Source organism: Gossypium hirsutum, chromosome A09 (assembly GCF_007990345.1).
Source record: "Gossypium hirsutum isolate 1008001.06 chromosome A09, Gossypium_hirsutum_v2.1, whole genome shotgun sequence".
Taxonomy (NCBI): domain Eukaryota; kingdom Viridiplantae; phylum Streptophyta; class Magnoliopsida; order Malvales; family Malvaceae; genus Gossypium; species Gossypium hirsutum.
This window is the reverse complement of record NC_053432.1, coordinates 73,645,006-73,670,128: the sequence shown is the minus strand read 5'-3', so window position 1 is coordinate 73,670,128 and position 25,123 is coordinate 73,645,006. Positions and strand designations below refer to the sequence as shown.

At 32.3% G+C, this 25,123-nt stretch overlaps 2 protein-coding genes and 2 long non-coding RNA genes across 7 annotated transcripts; 3 read left to right on the top strand and 1 right to left on the bottom strand.

Moving 5' to 3' along the window:
- The first annotated feature begins 334 nt into the window (after positions 1–334).
- On the top strand, positions 335–2,607 carry LOC107896344 (uncharacterized). Its single transcript, XM_016821499.2, has 3 exons — positions 335–1,295; positions 1,365–1,533; positions 1,898–2,607. Exons 1-3 carry the CDS (start codon positions 474–476, stop codon positions 2,374–2,376), a joined length of 1,470 nt encoding a protein of 489 aa, XP_016676988.2. The 5' UTR covers positions 335–473; the 3' UTR covers positions 2,377–2,607.
- A 726-nt stretch (positions 2,608–3,333) lies between these two features.
- LOC107896353 (uncharacterized) lies at positions 3,334–4,622 on the bottom strand. The gene is made up of 2 exons (XR_001683704.2): positions 4,117–4,622; positions 3,334–3,787 (listed from the first exon to the last, which is right to left on the bottom strand). It is a non-coding gene; the product is annotated as an uncharacterized lncRNA (long non-coding RNA).
- A 7,488-nt stretch (positions 4,623–12,110) lies between these two features.
- On the top strand, positions 12,111–17,019 carry LOC107896352 (uncharacterized). 4 transcript variants are annotated; one of them, XR_001683702.2, is made up of 9 exons: positions 12,165–12,532; positions 12,615–12,710; positions 13,285–13,414; positions 13,550–13,601; positions 13,685–15,979; positions 16,140–16,241; positions 16,406–16,451; positions 16,532–16,603; positions 16,769–17,019. It is a non-coding gene; the product is annotated as an uncharacterized lncRNA (long non-coding RNA). The 4 variants fall into 4 exon arrangements; XR_001683698.2 differs by having other exon boundaries at positions 13,541–13,601; XR_001683700.2 differs by lacking the exon at positions 16,532–16,603 and having other exon boundaries at positions 12,111–12,532; positions 13,541–13,601.
- Positions 17,020–22,462: 5,443 nt separating this feature from the next.
- Positions 22,463–24,904, top strand: LOC107896346 (uncharacterized). Its single transcript, XM_016821502.2, has 3 exons — positions 22,463–23,523; positions 24,014–24,182; positions 24,332–24,904. The coding sequence occupies exons 1-3, from the start codon at positions 22,735–22,737 to the stop codon at positions 24,796–24,798; spliced, it is 1,425 nt and encodes a 474-aa protein (XP_016676991.2). The 5' UTR covers positions 22,463–22,734; the 3' UTR covers positions 24,799–24,904.
- The last annotated feature ends 219 nt before the right edge of the window (positions 24,905–25,123 follow it).

The following is a 25,123-nucleotide window of genomic DNA, read 5'->3' as shown; positions in this document are numbered from 1 at the left end:
AAATTATTATTTAATATATATAATTAATATAATTTTTATAATATAATGTATTCGACTTGGACTAAAAAAATCTTACCAAAACTCGATTGGAATATTAAAATTTTTTGAGCATAGTTTGGTTGATTATTTAATTCGGATTAACCATTTCTAGAAATTAATTCCAACGAAAACAAAAAGGGAAATGGTATAGGCTCATAAAAATGGTTTATTTTTATTTCTTTTGTGCTTATGAAAATGTTAACACAATGACTATTCTATCAACACTGTCTCCAAATTTTTATCTGATCTTATATATCATTCCTTTTCGCTTGTGATAGTATTTTATTAAAAACATGTTTTAAAATCATTTATTTTTTATTTCTTTCATCGCTCTCCTCTCTCTCTATATCCCCACTTCAAAGCTCACCGAAACCAAGCACACGAAGCTGTGGTTTGGCTCTCATCCCCTGTTGCCATTACTTTATCATTATGACATGTCAACCCCAATTCTCAACTCCACAATGCTCCATCCCAGTAGCCGAGTTGTTGGCGGAACCGAGAACAGCTGGTGCCGTGCGGTGCTGGATGGCACTGGCATTGCTGTCTTGGCCCTCCTTATTTCCAAAAACCCCGACCTTTCACGCCTCCGTAGTGCGCTCCACAAGCTACAGAATTCCCACCCCATTCTTAGGTCTAGGCTCCATTACAACCCTGCTTCCAACACTTTCTCCTTCGTTACGTCTCCTTCGCCTTTCATTCAAATCAACTCCTTTAACCATTCCGCAACTTCCAACATCCTCGAAAATCTTTACGGCCAAGAAACCCAGAACGTTACACTCCTTCATTTGATTCTTGAACACGAACTTAACCAAAATTCTTGGCTTGCTTCTCATAAGCCGAGTAGCCCTTCATTTAGCACCAAAAATGATGTGTTACTCGCCAGTGTTTACGCCTTGCCTGGTGCAAAGTGGGTGGTAGTGCTCCGCCTGCATGCCGCCGCATGTGACAGGACTACAGCAGTGTCATTGCTGCGAGAGTTGCTAACGTTAATAGGTAGGGAAGAAGAGGAAACGACGCCGCAGAGGGAAGAAAAGGAAACCATGATGAAAAAAGGAGAGGTTAGTTTGGCGATCGAAGATCTTATTCCTAAGGGGAAAACCAAGAAAAATGTTTTGGCACGAGGAATCGACATGCTTGGCTACTCTGTTAATTCTTTCAGGCTCACAAATTTAAAGTTCAAAGATGCAAAGTCTTCCAGATCTACCAAAGTAGTGAAGTTGCTGATCAACCCTGATGACACCGAGAGGATCTTGACTGTAAGTAATTTAAAAGTTAACAAAAATTTCCCAACATTTGCTGCCTTGTAAAGAAGGCCTTATTTTCAGGGTTGCAAGGCAAGAGGGATTAAGTTGTGTGGTGCATTAGGAGCAGCTGGGCTGATTGCTGCACACAATTCTAAATGCTGTTCAGATCATCAAAAAAAGAAGTATGGAGTTGTAACACTCACAGATTGCCGCTCCATCCTTCAACCTCCTCTCTCCAATCTCAATTTCGGTAAGCAAAGTTCAAATTGCCAAAAAATGTCTTGAAACTCTTCCTATTCAAATGAGTTGTCAAAACCGAAATCTTATGTCATCATTTATATCATCAAAGCTAGTTTAGACTTGGACTTCAATTATTAAGTTTGTCCTGAAATAGATAATTATGTTGGAGATTGGCCTTGCTATATGTTTCTGGAGAATCCATCACATGACAATTCATAGCTGACCCTATACCAAGTACTTGGGTTCTTTTTCCATATTTGTTTAATAGAAAACCAATAAGGCTCCTCAACTTTTTTTATTAGGAGCAAAAGACCGAACACCCAAGTTGCATTCGATTTGTAATTTACTTCAATGGAACTCTTGAAAATTTGTAGGATTTTACCACTCAGCTGTTCTAAACACGCATGCCATCAAAGGAGGAGAGAAGCTGTGGGACTTGGCAAAGAAAACATACACATCGTTTGCGAACTATAAGAAGTGCAACAAACACTTGTCAGACATGGCCGATTTGAATTTCTTGATGTGCAGGGCCATGGCAAACCCTGGCTTGACTTCCTCTGCATCCTTAAGAATTTCTTTGATATCAGTGTTCGAAGACACCGTGATCGATGAGTCCAATGACCAGCAAAAACTAGTTGGTGTAGAGGACTACATGGGGTGCGCTTCCGGTCACGGCATCGCCCCTTCCATTGCCATTTTCGACACCATCCGCGACGGATGGCTGGATTGCATTTGCGTTTATCCTTCGCCATTGCATTCGAGGGAGCAAATGAAGGAGCTGGTTGATGCTATGAAGTGCATTCTCGTGGATGCAGGGAACAATAATGGTACTGCTGAAATAATTAAACCATAGACTATATGAGGCTTATAAATGTCTGTTGTTTAAAGCCTGAGAGCCAACTATGGCCCTCTACAAATCGCGTTTATCCTTCCACATTTACAATTACAATGTTCCCCTTTCATATCAATTACAGTTCATTGTGGTTGAAGAACATTCTATAGAATTTAAGTTATTGTCTTTAGCCAAAGCAGAAACTGACTATATCAATGTTCTAAGAATGCTTGCATATCCTCGTTATTAGCATTTTTATCTTTCTAATTTAAATTATTATTAATCCTTTAGTTTGATTTTAATTTATTGAATATATACTTTATATTATACTTTGTTTAAGGGTTGTGCTATTTGTCTGAAATTTAAGAAAGTTTGAAAAAAAATTATTAGGCCTGAAAATGAGTTTCGGTTAAGTCGGCTTAAAATGTGAGTTGGGTTCAAGTTCCAATATTTAGTGCTCGATCTCAACTCAGCTTATTTTTTGGATATTTCATGTTTATTTTTACAATTCATGTTCAAGATTTATGTTTGTTTCTCTTAATAATGTTACATTTAAAGCTCATTTCTAAGTTTATAATAAGATATATTATATATATTATGTAATTTATATTATACAAAAATTAAATAAAAATATTAAAATATAGGTTAAGTTGTTGATATTTTTCTTTAAAAAGATGTTTATTATTAGAAATTTAATAAAATAAAAAAATACATAATGCATTGATATATAATTTTTAAATGTTAAATAAAAATAAATATGTTTTTTTAAATAATATAAATAAATTTAAATAGGTTGAAGAATAAATATTTGTAAATATTAATGAATTTATCCAAAATTTGAGAATGGTAATTCAAACTAAGCTTAAATAATTATGTATGATTTTTAAGAAATTTCACTTCAAGACCAACGTAAGAAAAGACAAAAGGGACATATCATCAAATTCGTTCAAACTTTTAGACATAAATGAACTCAAATAATTTAAATAAAATGTTCCTCAAAATTAGAGTAATGAGAATAAAATTTACCCTATAGTAAAAGTGTTATAAGCTAATTTTGGGCCAGTTCACATCACACAAAGCCCGAATACAAAATAACCCACCTATATACCAACTAACCCATAATCCAATTTGACCCACAAAGCCCAATTGCATTACAATTAAACCTAACTACCCATTTATAGCCCAATACAGCAAACCCAATATCATTTAACCCTTTTACAACCCAAACCCCTTAAACCATTTAATCCACCGTCGGCCCAATACCAACCTAATACCCAAACCCCACATAGAAGCCCAAATTAGAAAAAGAAAAAGAAACCCTAAAGCTAACCCTAACCTACTCCCTAGCCGCAACCACTCCCCACTTGCCTCTGCCATCTGACCAGCGCTGCTCCACCGGTCAAGTCTCCACCACCTCTCCAACAACTTGCACCTGCAACCAGTGAAACGAAAAGACAGATATAACAGAAAATAACTTGTAAATAAGGCTATAAAAGCCGAATGGAAAAAGGGTTGTGGGTTCGGATCTGGAAGGAATGAAAAGAAACAATTTCAATACACACATGGAAGCAGTGAATCAAAGAAAATATAAGAAAAGAACACGAGTATAACACGAACCAGAGAATCAAAAGTCAAAAATCCGAAAACTTGAGGTGATCTTATTTTCTTTTATTCCTTTACTTTTATTTTTATTTTTTTTTTGAATCTATCGATCTACTTAAATATATATAGTAAATACAAAAAAAAAAGAAGAAAAATTACCTTTGGCGACGGTGGCCGGCACGGCGGACAGTGACAGGCCCGGCGACCAGAGGTCTTGGAGCAAGAGAGAAAAGAGAGAGAGCCCCTTTCTTTTTTTTTCTGAAACAAGAAGAAAAATGAAATTTTTAGAAATTTTTTTTTACTTTTATAATATAAGAAAACGGCGGCGTTTTGAAAGACCCCCAAACGCGCCCAAAACGGCGTCGTTTTGGGGGTAATCCGATTACCCGACCATTGGGGCTAGGATCTGCGTGTTTTTGCGGAAAGGTCTAATTTCGCGAATGACCCTTCCGCTTTTTAAGTGTTCTACAATGTAGTTTATATTTATTTATAAATTGGCCCTGAAATTTAATCTGTTTTATAAATTGGCCCCTCCTACTGCGCAGCGTCTTAATAATTGGGAATATTGTGCTCTTGGTCCCTCTAAGTCATGCGCGCGTTGCAATTTGGCCCCGTGTCCTATTTTATTTCTAATTTCGCCCCAAAAATTCTATTTTGATATCAATTTCGTCCTTTTTTGTCGTTTTTGCTCTCAAATAAAATTTGTAATTTTAATTTCTCTATTATCATTATATTATTGATACTTAATATTGTTATTTTTATATATTAAGTATATATTTTCCTTACATATGCATATGTATATACTTATATATAGTGCTTTTTTAGTTGCTTTGATTTCATGTTATCATTATTAGTATTATAATATTATATTTATTATTAATGTTAGTATGTATTTTAGTATATGTGTATGTATATATACTTTTCATATGGTATTATCATTTCTATTATTATTATATCTATAATTTTCACTATTATTATTATTTTTTTCGTCATTATACATGCATATATATGTATATATATAGATATTTTTTAGTATTTATTATAATATTTTCTTATTCTTATGTATATTATCTTTACTCGTTTCTTCACTATTTTTATTTATATTTTTAATACTCTTATATTCTTACATTATGTATATTATTATTTTTATTATACATATCATGTATACATTTTTTAATATCGTATTATTCATGTATTTCATTATATATGTATATATCTCTAATATATATAGGTGTATCTTTATGTAATATTAGTATTGTTGTTAATATTAGTATGTTTTTTTTATTATGTGTGTATACATATTATGTAAATGTTTTAATATTATATTATATACGTATTTTTTATATATATTACGAATATACATGCCTTTTAAACCTTGTATTTATGTGTATATCATGTATATATTATTATTACTCTTATTATCATTATTAGTACATGTCCATTATATATATAGATTTTTTAATGCATATAGGTACATATTTATGTAGCATCGTTAGCATATGTATATAATATATTTTTCTGTTATTAATATTTCTAATATATGTTGTATATGTTCATTTTAACTATATTATGTATGTAATATATATATATTAGTACCTATATTTAGTACTATTATGTAAACATCTTTCATTCCATGTACATATTTCTATATCATCTTATGTATATATATTTGCATGCATACATTCTTTTATATATCGCGTACATACACTTTTTAATATATCATATGTATATACTCTATTAGTTAGTTTTATATACTAATTCATGAGTATATTTCTCATGCTATTTCATATATGTTTTTTTTATATGATGCTTATTATTGTTATTAATACTATTATATATTTCATTATATATGTATATGTATACATAGCTTTCATTATTTCATTTCAATATTTTGTATTATTTTCTTTTTTATAATATTATTATACGTATTGGTGTATATATTTCTTATGTGTATGTATTTTTCAATATTTATTTTATATATATGTAAATATTACGTATATATTTTAACATTACAAGTTATGTTTTTACTATCTCAAGTATATATTCAAATGTTATATATAATATATCTTTAACACTATTATCACCTATATATATGTGTTTTGATGTACATGTTCTTAATATCATTTTTATGTATGTGTATTCATTGTTTTCCCATATTTGATACTATTATTACATTTAATCTCGCATGCACCATTATTATTTTCTTTTAATATTGTTGTCATATTTTTTTTTGCTTCAATATATTTTTGACTCTCTTGTTTATTTTTATTTCATATCAGTTTGCTTTGCATTATCTCGAAAATCATATTCTTGTTTAATTAATTTTAATAATCGAGGCAATGTACCGATTTAACATTAAGTCATTGAATTTCATCGCTATGTTGGATGGATTTTGTCGGCTCGTGTTAAGACGGTATATCCTTCTCAAAGTTCAAAAAAATTGAAAATTCTTGTGTTTCAATCGGATCACGATTAAATCTTACATTAAACTCGTATTTTTGAAAATCAAGACAACACGTGTTTTACAAGATACCAATTTTGGGCGTCGCGAGGGTGCTAATATCTTCCTCGCACGTAACCGACTCCCGAATCCTACTTTTTCTCTAGATTTTAATGTAAACCTAAACTCGGCCTTCTTTTTGTTTTAAAAATGATTTATTAGGTGTCCGATCACACCTAGAAAAAGGATCGGTGGCGACTCCTTCTTTTTATAAAACCAAAAGTCGATTTTCAAATATTTAATAAATCGCCACAATTAGCGACCAAAGCTAAAATTTTTACGTCGCTACAGTAAGTATTAAATATTAGGTTTTTTCTTTTATTTTCCTTTTTATAATAGGAATGTTTCTACAATCTTGTTTTGAGTTTTAGTGTGATTTTGGATGGGTGGTGTATTTACTTGCAGTTAGTATAAAAATAGCGGTAGCGGTGAGATTAGATTCTGTAGCGATACCGTAGCATGAGACAAAAAATAAGCTAAACACACCGCATCGTACCCAATCATCTATCCAAACCCACCCTTAGTTTCTAAAAGCTTTGGGGTCTTTAGTTCTTATTTTATGGCAACAGATATTCGTTGTATTGAGGGCTTTGTTCTGTTTCTTTTTTCCTATTTGTTGAAACTACGGTGTCTGTTTTTTCTTAAAAGTTACTATTTCTTCTCGAGGAAAGATTGAATGCAACAAGAATGCTACATTTATGTTGTATCTCTTTTCAATTATTTAATGATATTTCAAAAAAAATTCATGTTATTGATATGTAATTTTGATAATTTTTTTAACCCGAAATCGAACCTCGAACCTTTAACCCAGAATTCAACCTTTTAGTTTAAGGTTCAGGGTTTCGGGTTTCGAATTTGGGGTTCAAAGTTTAAGGTTTCAATTAAAAAAAATTATCAAATTTATGTATCAATGACATAGAAAAAATTGTTGAAATGCCATTCAATAATTGAGAAATTATACATGATGGCATAATGCCCTTGCTTCATACAATCTTTTCTCTTATTTAAATTCTGCTTAAGTGCTTTAGTTACGAGTTGTCCTTCTCTCATTGGGAAATGGTGAAGAGTGTTAATTACGCCTTTGTGGTTGTTTTCTTAAGTTGTTTTGAATGCATCAACATCAGTTCTTGAAAAGAGTGGATGAGTTTCATTATAAATTTGAGTCAAAAATTTATTTGAAAATTTGAATTCAAATTTTATTATTAACTTTGATATATAGTTACAACATTTGGATTTTTTTTATTACAGAGAATTTTCAGTAGACTCTTATTTTTTATGGAGCTTCGATCTAAAATTTATTTAGACTTGATTTTTGATGGTTGAATCTACTTTAAGGATTTCTAGATTAGATTTTGAAAATGGGTTCGTGCTTATTTCTTCAGTTGAATTTGATCAAAATATTACTTTCTTTAAAAATGTATTTTGGCTTCTCTCTTCGGTTGAACTGGATTGAAAAACGATTTTTTTTAGAACGTATATGACGTTTGTCAAAATTTCTTTAGAGAATTTTGTAGAAAATTTTTAGATCCCGTTAATTTGTGAATATTGTGATGAATGACTTTAAAGTGACCCATTTTATAGTGCCAATCAATCAAATAAAAGGGAGTTCTTGTAGAAGTTCACTTTTTTATTTGAGTGTTGAAAATAATCAATCTCATTAGATCATGTTAAAAATAATTTTATGTACGAGAATTTGTGAAAGATAATCATCTTGATGTAGGTCACATTTGTGCCTTTGGTATTGCCATTGGCATTGACTCATCGCAAGCGGCACTCATCCCCCCTCTTTTTTCATGATCTATTCCTCTACCTTTTTTTCTTAGTTCTCTTGATCCATCTCGTCCCCCCTCCTTCCACCACCTTATGTTCTTTGTTGGCCATCTCATTTTTCTAGCAAAAGGAGTTTAGAATAATAAGGTTTGCCTAAGGTTTCCCTTTAGTTCCTCCCACTAGGGATATTTCTCGAGTTTGTGACAAACTGTGTCTTTTTAGTTTTTTAGTTTTTACTTTTTTTTATCTTAAGTTTATGAAAACTTGGGTTGTAACACCCTTTGCCCGGCGCAATCACCAGTTCAAACTACAGGATGCTACAATCGTTGTTAGAGCAACTACTAACAAATTCACAATAAAATCACCATTTTACATCATCAATCATGCAATCAACAATAATACAACATTCAATATCAATGAACATTCTTTCTCGGGTCTTATGCAAGCATACGAATGCTTTAAAGCTAACACAATATCAACTAGGGACCTTTTTGTAACATTTTAAAAATATTAGATCAAGTATACCATAAATAAATCATTCAAATATTCAATCACGTCATAAACACCTAGATATTATGATACACAATCAAATTCAAATCTTAGTCGAGCTTACGAAATCTCTTTCAATGACCTAAGCACAAAATAGGACCAAATTGTAAGGTTTTCCAAATTTCCAGATCAAGTTACCCTTGCTAGGTACAGATACCATTTTAAGCTTCAATGTTTCGAAAAAATCAATTTAAATAGAAAAAAAGTATCAATACTAGGTTTGAAGTACTGATACTTTCCTTTATGTACCGATACTTTCTTTTGGTATCGATACCATTTTAGCATTCTACTTTGCAAAATTTTGACTGAAAACTTAATACACCAATACCTCATCTTACGTATCAATATCTTAATGCTAAATATGTCAAAATCCCTTATTTTGGTTCCTTTCATGCCCAAATCCTCAACCTATGCATTTAGTGCCTAGAAGCACATTAGAAACTTGTTCAAAATCATCGCCAAACATGCTTCAAACTTTCACTGTACAACCCTAACATCATACAAATCAATATGCCATCTATTGGAACAAGTTCACAACAATACATACCAATTCCAAATTAACCAACTTTCATACATCAATACAAGCCTTAAACTTGTCATTTTTAATATGTAACTTTCTCACCATTCATACTTGTATTAACATATCATCCTAACATCATAGTCATGCCAAAATACTACCAAAATGTTCCATTCAAGTAGTACATGAACGACCATCAAATTAACACTACCAACCAAACTAAGATTAAGCATTAATCAAGATTAAGCATTAATCAAGACTCAAATTAGCACTACCAACCAAAGTAAGTACATACATAACCTTATATACATGCCATAATACCAAGATTAAAATGGACAAAAAACTACCGAAACGATGATGGGATAGTATGGTCTTCAAGTTGATCTGTCTGACACGTTTCACAAGTTGACAATCTACAGAAAAAGGAAAAAAAAACTAGGTAAGCATTTTGAATGTTTAGTAAGTTCATATGGAAATAACTTAACATACCTTGACATTTCAACTAGTTTAAGAAAGTGAAACACAATTGTACAGAACATGACATTCCTTTGGCATCCTTATGCATACATACACACTTCATAAAATCACCAATAGGTTAGTCCATTAGTACAACAAGATCATAGTACTCAATTCATATACAAGTACAACCATGCCATCTCATATCATGCTATTAAACTTTGCTTATTTTGTAAGCATATCAATCTAATAACATGATACAATTAAGCCTGATATAACATTTTACAATAACAAAGTGAGTTCAGTGTATAACAGAGTAATATATTATTCAATATATTACCATGAGTATAAATTCCACAATTCAATACCATTTGTATCATTTATTCAATGCATAACCATTTAAGCGTGAGACTTGTATTATTTCACTGTCATTTCTCTTTTCCATTAATTCAGTAGCCTGATGGACTATAATAAATAGATTTGGATACACAGTTAACTACACCATACCATATTACTTATAAGAGCTCAAACTACAACACACCAAGGCAGCGAAGTGCAAAGCATGTAGGCACCATGTAATCAGTAACAATCCATCCCTCTACCACACTAGTATAACTTGGTAACCTGCAACAAATGCTAGATTTCAATATAATCAATATACTACAGGAAAATAGGGCTTTAGCAGCGTTTTTAGTTGCGTTTGAACAAAAAACACCGCAAATATTATACATTAGCGGCGTTTGCAATAAAACGCTGCAAAAAACTGAGCAAGAGCGGCGTTTTTGATCCAAACGCCCTAAAAACTGAGTAATAGCGGCGTTTTTGGTCCAAACACCGCTAAAAACTGAACAATAGCGGCGCTTTTGGAAAAACGCTGCTATAGGTCGAGGTTTTAGCGGTGCTTTTGGAAAAACGCCGCTATAGGTTGAGGTTTTAGCGGCGCTTTTGGAAAAAACGCCGCTATAGATCGTGATTTTAGCGGCGCTTTTGGAAAAACGCCGCAAAAAAAATAATTTAGTTTATGGGTTATGGTTTAGTGTTTAAGGCCTAGAGTTTAGGATTTAAGGTTTGGGGTTTGGAATTTAGAGGTAAATATAATAAACTACTTAACTTGTGTGTCTTGGATTTTTTTTATAATATAAATTTAAATAAGATAAATATAAATTATTATTTTAAATATATATATATCAAAATGGGTTAAATCCCAAAAGTATACATGAACAGTGGTTTAGCGTGCAATAGGTTAAATCCTAAAAGCATAAATTATGAACACAATTATTGATATAACATCATTTTATATTTATATATTGCATACATAAATATTTATATTTATTCAATATAAAAATATATTGATGTATTTATTTTTAAAATGTGTATGATTAAATCAAAATTAAAGTTTCAATTATACATTTAAACCACAATTAGAATTTCACATCTACAATTACACATTAAATCGAAATTCATATATAATTCTGATATGTATCTCTATCAAAATTTAGGTGTATACATATAATTAAATATCTAATTATGGTTTAAGGGTTGGGGTTAAGGGTTTATAGTTTATGTTTTATGGTTTACAGTTTAGGGGATAGGGGTTATGATATAATGTTTATTATTTTAGGGTTTAGAATTTATGATTTAAGATTTAAGGTTTAATGTCCATGGTTTAAGGGTTTAGGGTTTATGATATAATGTTTATTGTTTTTGGTTTAGAGTTTATGGTTTAGAGTTTGCGGTTTTTTGTTTTACAGTTAGGATTGTAGTACTGTTCATGGTTTTAGGGGTTAGGTTATTAAGGTTTAAGAGTTAGGATTTTTGATAAGATAACAAAAAATCAAATTATTTTTGGGTTTAGGTAAGTAATAAGATTCTTTTTTAATTACTTTTATCCCTTGTAATATATATATTTAGGGTTTAGGATATAGGTTTATAGTTTAGGATTTAGGTTTAGGGTTTAATGTTGGAAAATTGAAGCAACATTTGGATTTTATTGAGAAAAATTTTAAAAGTAAAAATATAGAAAAACACATGTCAAAAATGAAAAAAATAAAATACTATTAATTAAAATAATTTTAAAGTTATTTTTGGGTATATGACTGATTTTTTTAATTTATATATTAATTAATTTCTTATATAATTATAAAAAAGATAATATTTGTTTTAATATATTAAAATTAACAATATAGTTTAAATTATTTAAGAGATAATGATAAAGTTTATATATATTAAAACAAAATAATAAATTTTTAGCAGAGCAAAACGACACCATTTTGTGTAAAGGGAAATGACTTTTTGCGGCGTTTTTATAAAAAACACCACAAAAGATAAGTAATAACGGCGTTTTTATAGACAAAAAATCTTACACAAAACGGCGCCGTTTTATTACCCAAAATCGGTTCCCCCTTCCCCCGAAATCCCAAAATCGGTTCCCACTTTTTCCCTAAATCGGTTCCCCCTTCCCCCGAAATCCCAAAATCTCTTTTTTTCCCCTCCTTTCTTTTTCCCAAAATCGGTTCCCTCCCCCTCCCCAAAGAAATCCTAAAATTTCACCTGAAATTAGTAGAAGCAATGATCAAAGAAGCAATGGAGTTATGTAGCCTTCTCTACTTCACTTCTCGAATAGAAAAAGAAAAAACCCTTGCGGCTACACTCTTCCCTCACTTTCTAAACTTGAATCCGTTAATCATTTAAATCAATGGCTGAAGAAGCAGCAGTAGCATCGACGCCGCCTCAATCATCTGCGCCGCTGTTGGAATCTACCGTTATACCGTCACAAAAAGAAAGTAAGATTTTTTTCTTTTGGATTCTTTTTCCTGTTTCTCTTTCTCTCCTAATTGAAGAATATTTTGATATCCTTTCTCAAAGGTGCATTCGGTAGCCTGGAATTGCACCGGCACCAAGCTTGCTTCCGGTTCTGTCGATCAAACTGCTCGAGTTTGGCATATTGAGCCTCACGATAATGTAAGCTGTCACCCCTCTTTTTTTTTAATTTTCTTCGTTTGTCATTGTTTCTTTCTCTTCTGGGTATTTTGAATGTTGCTTTTTTATTACAGCACTAATAATGAATTGGGATTTGATTCGAGATGCGTCTTCGTGCACTCGTTCTCATGGGCATCCTTTTGCTTAGGCTTTTAGGATACTCAAAATAAATCTTCTTATTTTTGGATATAAAAATTCTTGTTTCTGAGGTTGCTATGGTTGCATTAGTATATTGATGAGAAATTTTGATGGAAAATACTAAAGATATCAACAATTGGACTATGATTTTTTCATGGAAAAAGTAAGAAGATAAAATCTCAAAATTCATTCAAGTAAAGTAACTGCTTTTAGGATACACATACAGTAATACAAGTAGTTTTTAGATACCTTGATAGCTGGCATCTTAGTCTTTTACATCCGTTTTTATTGTATCTTCTCCAAAAACATGTTTCCTTTTGCACAATTTATCTGAAATTGATTTGGTTTGTGTCTTGAATGTTGGAAATTTAATAAATTCCCTATTTTTAATAGTGATTTTCTCTAATGTCTGGTGCAGGGAAAGGCTAAAGATATCGAATTGAAAGGACACACTGATAGTGTGGATCAACTATGTTGGGACCCTAAACATGCTGATCTCATAGCAACTGCATCTGGTGATAAGACTGTTCGTCTATGGGATGCTCGAAGTAAGTAAATACTGTTTTATGTTATTGTTAGAAGATCGAAGAGGAACTACTATAGCTTGGACAGCCATGATTATTATGTTGAATACCATGATCGGGTAAGGTATTTTGCTTAATATTTTGTGATAGGCATTGCAGGGTGGAAGCTGATGTGGGTGATTGGTGCTGTATATACAAGAGAGTTTAGCAGGTTTCTTCAAGTATTAATGCTGATTATATTCTTGGTCTAGTTGAAGCATTTAACTCATCAATGAGTGTTCTTATTTGCCACAGGAAATGGGATGGTTCACTTCTCAGGTGTTATCCAAAATGGTGGCAGTGGCAGATAAAATTAAGTTACACTTTTAATGCTTGATTTTCATAAAATTAAATTAAATTAAATTGCTCGGGTTAGTTTAATCAGACATGATTAAATTCATTTATCAAATAAAAAATCAATTTGACATATTTGATTTCAAGCTAAATTATTTATACTCGAGCTCTAATTCAAGTTGAACTTGGTTAGTCTTACAAGTTATTTGTAGTCAAATGTTAAAATATTTGAATTCAGCTTACTCTAACTCAAGCTCGAAACAAGAAAACAAAATTAAGTTGAAGTTATTTTTTACTTATACATATATATACACACTTGGAGCTTAATGACATTGTTATTTATCTGGTGCTTTCTCTTTGTTTGCAATTGGAACTTTTATGTACTAGTTGCTGTCAACCTTTTCTTTATAATTTGAGAAACTTTTATTTATTAATGGGTCATGGTAGAACTGGAATTTGTATGCTGGAACTCATATAAAGATTAGGTATTCAATTTTACAGGTTTTGTTATGTTAGAGCCTCCTAGTACTGGTTTTACCAATTTAAATTGCGATTGTTGCATTGCATCTTGGTGAGTCCCGTATATTTAAATTTGTTTATGATTGGTGGCTGTGATATATGTACCGCATGTTGGGTTTTTAATTTCTTATGTGATTCTCCACTATGTTTACTTAGTTGTTACGTTCTTTGTTCAAGTCCTTCAATCTATGTTATGCATCAATTTGTGAACTGTATTTGTTTCATTAGTTCAGTATTGGAATTTGAGCATTACTTCTTTGCATTTTTTGAAGTTGATAAAGTCTTGAAAATGACTCAAGACTAAATCTTTCTTTTATTTGTTTATAACTACTGATCATCTTGAGGTTAGCTTTGATCAAATCTGAGGTGTTCTCTTTACTGCACCAAGAAGAAACATAAGTTATTTTCCTTAGTTTGCAATGAAACATCCTCATAGCATGTTGCCTTTATTCCCACCACCTGCTGCTAATCATACACTTTATCATGTTGCATGATCAAACTTTGAGACCGTGCCATTATTTCCTTTTGCCATATAATTTTGTTAAAATAAATTACATTTCTGCGTGCTTGGACTCTTGAGGATGGAATTATTGCTTTCATTTGTACCCACCTCAACTCCAAGCCTAGCCCCAGAACTTATGTGTGCCTTTTGCCAATATCCTAGTTTCTAATGTACTTTATTGCAATATTGCAGTGGATAGAAGGGAATAAGTCATAAACTATTGGATTATTCTAGTGAAATAAAACAAAAATAAAAATGCGATGCATAGGCTACTGCATCTGCCTACTAGCACTAAGCTTTACAAATCTTGGCCAGAAAAAAATATTTGCAGTTTCTAAATTGTTTTGTGAAAATGCAAAAATTTCTTCATATTAAATAGTTTTAAATATTTATTATGTAAAATAAATAACAAAAATATTACAGTCAGATAGTATCTTGTTCAATTATTACATCTATTGTATTATCATCTTTAAATGTATACATTGAGTCAGCTTTAAATATATAAATTCTTGGGAAATTATTACACAAGTAATATATGCAAGTTTTTTTTTTATCTTTGTCTGTTTCTGCTAAGCTGTATGAGTACATAATTGGCTTATCTGTTTGATGCATTTTTGATATCCTAAAACATGCTGATGTAACAATGTTTGATTGCTAATCACATGATTTTCATTTTTGTTTTCTCTTCAATAATGATTGATTGCTAATGTAACAATGTTTTTTTTTTACCAGGATGCTGTCTAACAATTGCATAACCAAGCCATGTTTTTAAGATTGATTGCAAATGACTGATATTGTGAAATAACACTTACATAAGATAAATTAGTAACTCTGGCTTTGGTATGCAGGATGAACTGCTTTGGTTGGAATTGCTTGATAATTAATGTTGCTCATTTTTATAAATTGGAAAATAATTTCAAACCGTTGGTATTTAAAATAAAGGCTATATTTTTATAAAAGTGACAAGTCTCTTTTTATTAGAATTTCTGAAATAATACGATGAGATGGATTCACATTTTTCTTCCAGGAATAGACACGAACATAATATTACTGTTTCATTTGTTCCCTCTTCTACGAACCCCCCTCCCCAATGAACTCAAGATTCACTGTGTTATGTCCTTGCTTCTGATTCCATCTTTTGTATATTTTCTGTAAAATGTGGTTTTGACCTGTAGAGGATGGAGAACTTTATATGTGGGGGAAGAACTCAAGCGGGCAACTTGGCCTTGGAAAAAGTAATAGCTAAATGAGCTCCTTTTTATTTGAATGCTTATAATATTTAAGTTAAATTATTAAGTTGCCTATTTGTCAATGCTTTGTTTTCTTATTATTAGCTTTATTGTGTAATCAGCATATTCTCACTTGTTTGGGATGAATGGCATATTGTACATACAGAGGCTGCGAAAGCAGTTCATAAGCCAACCAAAGTGGAATGCTTGAGCGGGCTTACAATTAAATTGGCTGCTTTGGGTTCAGAGCACACAGTTGTTGTTACTGGTATGAAGCTGGAAATGCTTCACAAGATATAGATTCTATTTTCTTGCAGTACTATTTTGGATATGCTTTTGATATGTATGCTTGGATGTAATGTCTGCGGTGGACGTGTCAATTTCTTTCTGCTAACTATGGACCTTTGGCTTCATTATTTATCCCTGCATTAGGTCAAAAGAGTTGCAGCTGGCTTGTTGCATTCAGCTTGCATTGATGGTAATTTGAAATGATTTCTCTTATGGTCAATCAATTTTTATGACCTTATTACTGGACATATTCCAAACTTTTGTTTTCAGATATTAATTTGTCTAGGTATTAAAGAAACTGGGCCTTTGTTTTTGTTTGGGGATAAAGTGGTAGCTAATCTTGTAAGTTCTAAACCTGTCAGTTTTAACATCACCTAATGTTTCTAATCATATGGCATTTTTGAGTGATGTCAGTTTTAACATCAGTTTTTTTATTATGGGTTTACTTTTTACTGATTTCACTTTCATTACAGTAGATGGTATAGCTAATTTCCTTGTTTTGCTCAGTCAGGTGACCGAGATTCCGTTTAACAATTTTCTTTATTGCTGGAACAAGTCTTAACCAAGATCAAGATCAAAGTACTTCACTAAGTTATATATGCAGGCATTGCAATGAGAGGTGATGATGATTTTGCATTATATTCTCATCGGGATGAATTTTATTTTAGAAATTGTAATATTTTGTGTGTCTGTGTGTGTGTGTTTTTTTATGTATTAAATTACATATTGAATCAATGTTTATGTATTAAATTTAAATTCATTAATTTTTATATTTAGTTTTGAAGTTTAAATTTTAATGGAAAATTTAATTTAATTAATATTTTTTATTTATCCTTAAAAGTATATAGTTTAAAGTTCAAATTTTAAAAATTAAACATAATATAATATTTAACATAAAAATAAATATTATTTAATTAAAATAAAATAATTTTTTTAAAGTTCATGATTTTTAGCGGCGTTTGTGAGAACAGCGTTGCTAAAGGTCATGATCTTTAGAGGCGTTTTCGAGAAAAATGCCGCTAAAGGTCATGGTCTTTAGAGGCGTTTGTAAAAGAAGTGCCGCTAAAAGTCATGCTCTTTAGCGGCGTTAGCTATAGCGGCGTTTTTTTGCAGCGCTTGTAAAAACGCCGCTAATAGTTCTAGCGACGCTTAAAAACGCCGCTAAAGGTAAAAAAACACGCCGCTAAAAGTCTTTTCTCCTGTAGTGATAATATCTTTGTACCATCACATATATCCCATACAACGCGCAAATAACCCTATTGACATGTCAATTGTATTCTATCTTTTAATACGTTCAAGCGGGAACTTATACCATATATAATTCATTCACTTAATTATATCATAGTCAAACAATTATCGTTCAAGTATATCAACTTTCCATATCCATTCAAAACATTGTATTCATTCGTAATAATATTTTTCATATTATACAATTTAGTCCATAGATGCCAAAATCATCAAATTATATTTAACTATACTAAAAGACATTACAATATAACACACAGAAAAAAATTATAATATAGATCAAACATAACGTAAACAACCTGGCAAAAATAACAAAAAACAAGGTGTCAAGGACTAATATACCATTTTTCCTTTTCTATAACTATCTTCTAATTAATTCCATTCCCAATCTATAATAAATTAATTTCAATTTATCAATAACAACCTATTATAAATATATATCAATTCAATTTCATTTTTAGATGTCACCTAAAATTTTCATTTTATTCAATTTAATCCCTGGAACTAAAATAGTCATAAGTTCCAAATTTGAGCCTTGATTTTGAAACTGATCTCAATTTCATCTTTATACAACCCTCTATTATCAATAATCACATAAATTTCATACCAATTTTAAAATACTTACACTTTAGTCCATATGTTCAGAATTAGTAACTTTCACTTTATAAACTAGTCATTTTTCATATCTAAACTTAAAATCTAGCAACTTAGTACCAAAATATTTAAAATTCCATAATGGTAACTTTTGAAAACTTTAAAAATTTCACAAATTGATACATGGATTGGTTAAATCAAACTATTGAGACTTCAAAAACATAAAAATTACAAAAAAATGACTTAATTTACTTACCAAATTGAAGGGCCTAATGTTGAGTTCATAAAAGAATGGTTTCCTATGTTTGTAACATTAAGGGTGTTAATAAAAGAAAAGGTTAAGGGCTCAAACCCCAAAACCCATAAACGTTAAAGGTATTTTCGATAATTATGCCTTTAATTAACTTATAATTAATCATAATTAGTTTAATTAATCAATAATTAATTAACATTAACCTTAACAAATTTTATTGGGTGATAATTAGCTATCACCACCATTTGGCCATTTAATGATGACCTATTTATTCATTTGGTCCTCTTATTAATTAAAATTTTATAGTGATTAACTTTTATCACTTTTACACTTTAGTTCTTATACCTTAATTAGTCACTAATTTGGTAAAATTATTTATCCAAAATTTAATTCATTTATACAAAAACTCTGTAAATTATAGAAACGAGGTCCCAATACATTATTTTCCAACACTACTGACTTTATGGTCGTTACACTTGTACTATAGTTAACTATCTAATTGACAAAACTAAAAGACCAAATTTTAATTAAGCTTTATACTAACATCATAAATATTAAATAATTAATAATTACGGACTTGAATATCGAAAATGAAATTTCAAAACTACCATTTCCGACACTACTAACTTTTGGATCGTTACATGTTGAAGTCGACTCACTTTGTCTATGTTTAATTTGATGGATGTGGCTTTGAAGGACTTTCCAATGAATTGATTGTTGAATGTGGTTATCATACAGCATGTCATGTGATCTATTAAAGTGGTTGATGTTTGAACATATGCAAAAACTCATGACTTGGCTTGTATATGTGGCAGTTGTGTTCTTTCTAACTCTAAAAAAAGCTTTTGAGTCGTTTTTGTTTGAGTTTAATTTTTTATGTAAGGTTTTGATAAGTGATAAAATAACATGTTTTAATCTCGTTCTTAATGCGTTTTTGGATGATTATTTATGCAAATTGGTGAGTTTTATGTTCTTAATCCTTTAAATTCATATTTCTATACTTAGGAGAGCATCTGAGAGCAAAAAGAGCGAAAAACGAGAGAAAATCAGGCAAATTGTAACACCCCTTACCCGTATTCCTTACCGGAAAAGAGTATGAGGTATTACTAAATTTTTAAAAATTTTCGACAGCATTCCTACTTATTTTTGCTTAAACCTCCTGCAAATTTAGAACACATTCCAATATACCAACCAATTTCATTTGTATAAACACACATATAGTTTAACTATTAATAAACACTACATTTAAAAGGGAACCATAACATATATTTACATGATGATCCCACATTACATAAAGTGTCTATACATGCCATAAAATTTCGGAACACTAGTAGTAAAATACCCCAAATGTGAAGGATAGTGTAGATGATTGTCTGACTTCGTTCCAATTTTCGAGTTGTTGGAAGTCACTATAACCAAGAGAAAAATAAAATCGAGTAAGCATATAGCTTAGTAAGTAAACACATGATAAATAAGTAATTACTCACATAACTACACCAAAATATAAACTTATTCATGAATAACTTCATTGTTTAGGCAATTTCCAGCAAACTGTTTTTCTGCGTCATAGTCGCTAATTTATTTTTATCCGGAGCTACAGGGCTCCAAATTGAGTTTCGTAAATTTTCCCTGAAACTAGACTCATATACCATTTCACCATAAAAATTTCAGAATTTTTTACCCAGCCAATTAGTACAGTTTATTCATTAAAACTTCCCCTGTTTCACTGCCCAACGGTTCTGACCCTTCCTAAAAAAATTCACTTAACTCTCTGTACAAAATTTTAAAAATGGTTTCGCTTGTTTCTATTAAAAATAGAGTCAATAAGGAATCCAGGAATATAAATTTCACACCATAATTATTTTTTTACAATTTTTGGTGATTTTTCAAAGTTACCCATCTGCTGTTGTTCAACACAGTTTATAACTAAATCGTTCCTTTTTTCGTTTTTGATATTTTCTCCCATCTCATACATGGATCGATTTAGTATCCAACTCAATATTTGCCCCATAAAAATTTCCACCATATGGCAATATTCACCTTCCACACTTTTTCGTTGAGCACTCGGAATGTTAACCGTTATTGGTGGATCTCGCACTTAGCACCACCACTTAATCGGGGAATCAGCACTTAGCAACCCCTTCGGGGAATCAGCACATAGCAACCCCCTTTTTATTTCAGAGATACGGTGGATATCGCACTTAGCACCACCAATGAACCGGGGAATCAGCACTTAGCAACCCCTCGGGGGAATCAGCACATAGCAACCCCCTTTCACATTTCAAAGATACGGTGGATATCGCACATAGCACCACCAATGAATCGGGGAATCAGCACACAGCAACCCCTTTATGTACAACATACTTCGGCTTATTCCGAGTGTTCAACCCATAAATCATATATTGCAACCCTTTACCACCTTTCCCGATTTAACAACATTTTTAGGATATGGCCAAACATTTATTTTAATTCCAAATAAATCTCAACATATATCAATTAATGTCAAAATAATACATCAAGTCACGTGTTTACTTACCTCGGTGCAAAATATCGTAATTTTGCACTTCACTCCACTATCTTTTCTTTTCCTCGTTTGAGATAATCTTCACGTCTTTCTTGATCTATAATAGCAAATTTAACTCATTTAATGTTCACATTCATTAAAATAATCCACCACCCAACTTTTTGAAAAATTACAATTTTGCCCCCAAACTTTTGCATAATTACACTTTTGTCCCCAAGCTCGGAAATTAAACTTCATCACTTATTCTTAGGTTTTATGACATGCTGAACATTTTTCCCTTCTATGGCAACATCAAATTCTCACTCTAACATACACTTATGAACAATAATTATTTTTACCGATTATGCCTATTTACCCGTTTTCGCTTAAAATCGCTTAGCAAAAGTTGTTTAACATAATTTATAGCTTCATATTCCACCATAAAACAGCAAAATAAACACATTTCACCTATGGGTATTTTTCCAAATATGAGCCCTAACACGAATTATTGCTAGAATAAGCTAAACCGAGTTACGAGGATTCCAAAAATGCGAAGAACATTAAAAACGGGGCTAGGATGCACTTACTATGAGCTTGAGAAAGCAAAGAAACCTTAGCTATGGCTTCCTTCAAATTTCGGCAGCAACTAATGAGGAAGATGATGATTTTTGTCATCTTTTTCCCATTTTATTTTTTTATTACCAAATGACTAATATGCCCCCACTTAAAAAAATCTATTTCTCTCATTTCTTATGTCTATTTTTGTCCATCAACTAACTAATGGTCTAATTACCACATAAAGACCTCCAATTTAAAATTTCATATCAATTAGATACTTCTACATATAGAACTCAACTTTTGCACTATTTACAATTTAGTCCTTTTGACTAAATTGAGTGCCCAAACGTCGAAATTTTCGAACGAAATTTTTACGAAAATTTTCCGTGAAATTGTAGACCATAAAAATATAATAATAACCATATTTTCCCTCGTCGGATTTGTGGTCCCGAAACCACTATTCCGACTAGGCCCAAAATCGGGCTGTTACACAAATAGAGTAGGTTTCAGGAGCCACATGGGCTGGACACACGACTATGTGAGCCACATGGGCTGGCATACGACCATGTGTCAGACCATGTCGATTTTGCGATTTGCATCCCAAACACACGAAAAAACGTAATTTTTAAGCTTTCTGAGCATTCTAAAATCTATAAATACTAAATAGAAGAAGAGAAGAGGGGCCATTAAAGAATATTGAAAAAAGCAACCCGAAGAATATTATTAGAGTCAACTCTGAAGTAGATTTCCATCAAGATTGAAGAACTCCTCTTAATTTATTTAAAGTTTTTATGAGTTTCTTTACTTTCTGTATTATTCAGCCTTTAAATGTTTTTATTCACAATTATGAACTACTCCCCTAAATACCAAAAACTATAATAAATTTTATTATTTAATTTATACTTTACACAATAAATACTTAATTTTTTTCTCAATAAAAATTTGCAACCTTTCAACCAAAAAAATCCAAAAACAAACAAGTGGTCCATGATTTATTTTCTTTCGTACATACTTGTATAACATTTAATAGGCTTAAAACAAGTACTATCGTTAGCTTGTTGCCATGTCAAACTGATTATATAGTTTTGATTGAAAACGAAAACTATCCATCAAAATCAAAGAAATAAAACAAGACTCCCTACTCCTTCCCTCGTCCCAATTTGGGTGAAATGAAATTTCATCTTTTTTTTGAAAACTTTTGACGTAAAAAAAGCTCAATTTTTTGCTTGAAAACGTTGGCAAACGCAGACAGTTTTTCCTCTTCACTGGCTTTATCCTCAATTTCTGTGTCTCCAAAGTTCCACAGGTCTATCAAGTAAAATGTCTGAATCTGAGCAAACCCAAACCCAAAATCCAGACCCCAAAACACCCGAACCCAAGGTTCGAGCAGTTGGTCTCGCTGAGTATAGCTGGTGCAGAGCCGTGCCCGGTGGCACTGGCATCACTGTCTTGTCCCTCCTCCTCACTAATGTCCCCGATATCTCATTCCTTGAAGCACTCCTTTGCAGGCTCCAAGTTTCTCATCCCATCCTCCGTTCCAGGGTCCGCTTTGATGCTTCCTGCAACACTTTTTACCTCGTAACGCCTTCTAACCCCCATGTTCAAATCCAATCCTTTGATCTTCAATCTACTTCTCACATACTCCAAAGCTCCCTGGGCGATTCCCACATCGATTCCCACCACGTTTTACTCGAGCACGAGTTGAATAGGAACTCATGGAACCGCACTGATGGTGACCAAGCTGACTGGGATGTCTTTTTCGCCAGCCTTTACACTATAAGAGACGCAAGGTGGTTTTTGGTGTTCCGGCTACACACGTCAGCTTGTGACCGCGCTGCCGCGGTGGGACTGTTGAGGGAATTATTAGAGATGGTGGGTGGCGGAAGAGCCAAGGCGGAGGAGGAGATAGAGCAAGAGGTGGGGATTGAAGATTTGATTCCTAGTGGTAAGGCTAATAAGCCTCTTTGGGCGCGTGGGGTTGACTTGCTTGGCTACTCCTTGAACTCTTTCAAGCTGGCGAATCTCAACTTCATTGATGCTAATTCGGCTCGGCACTCTCAGGTTGTGAGGTTGAAGATGAACCCAGATGATACCGACAGGCTTGTTGCTGTAAGTAACACTTTGTTTTCACAAGTCTGTAAGTTCAATTTTTAAGGTAAAACTCAAAACTACGAGTCTGCAACGTTGTAATTTTTGAGATATTTTAAGAGTACAAAGCACTGAACTCGAAAAACTTGTCTCCGGTTCGAATTAAAAGGGAATCTTCGGTTGCCACAAGTTTCATGACTCTAATTAAAAAATTAGGATTTCAGGAAATGCCATTGTGAAGTTCTTTGTGGCCAACATCTTGGGGATCTGCCATCTACATCTTGTGATATTTGCATGAACTTTTACTTTGGGCTCTGAGTATTAATTGATCTGCTTGGAAGCTTTATGTATTTAACTTCTTTTAGTGCTTGATACAATTCATCATCACTATCATTGTTGATCTTATGGTTCCCTTTTTACCGGACTTGTTCTAAGATCATTCTAAAACTCATGGTTTATGTGATTAAATTGTTTTGAGCTTGGAAGTTGCTTCATCATATACCATTTACAGGGCTGCAAATCAAGGGGTATTAAACTCTGTGGAGCCCTGGCAGCTGCTGGTATGATTGCAGCTCGGTCCACCAAACCCTTCCCTGATCATCAAAAGGAAAAATATGCTGTTGTAACCCTCATAGACTGTCGGTCAATTCTCGAGCCAGTGCTCAGTAGCAATCATTTTGGTAAGTAATTACTTCATTGCTATTATCATCCTAATCCTATTGATTTTTGAGGGATCGGAAAATAATCTCAGTCTGTTGTTGATTTGCTTGGCACTTGGGTCTTGCATATGATGCGATAATCATCTTGTTTGATCATCTTTTTTATTTAGGATTTTACCATTCTGCAATCCTGAATACACATGATGTGACCGCCCTTGATGAAGTATGGGAGTTAGCAAACAGATGTTATACGTCCTTTTCCAATGCCAAGAACAACAACAAGCATTTCTCCGATATGAATGACCTAAACTTCCTCATGTGCAAGGCCATTGACAACCCTGGATTGACTCCATCATCATCTATGAGGACTGCCTTCATATCGGTTTTCGAAGATCCTGTGATTGATGAATCCAACAAACTGCACAAAGAAATTGGCCTAGTGGACTATGTGGGGTGTTCTTCGGTTCACGGCATCGGTCCAACCATTGCAATATTTGACACCATACGAGATGGATGTTTGGACTGCACGTGCGTGTATCCTGCGCCACTGCATTCCAGAGAACAAATGCAACAACTGATAGATTCAATGAAAAGAATTCTTGTAGACGGTAGTGTCAATCTGCAGACTAATAGCTAGTTTTTCTTGTTTCATTCTCTAAAAAATGTTTGCTCCATGAACAATTTCTGTACTAGTTTTGTTATCGTAAATGACAAATGAATAAGCCATTCTGGGATTGTTTTAACTTACATTTAGCCCACTATTTCATGAGCGAATCTTTACCCATGCCGGCTTTGAATTTAAATTGATGCATACCATTGATGATTTGATCGCTCAGGCTCAATTAATATGCCCGAATTCATGATATGTTACAACTTACAACCCTTCTAATCTAAAGACAGGTACCTACAATTCGTGTCTTTTTAATTGTACTTTGTTATATCATAATCGAGTTTAAGCTAAA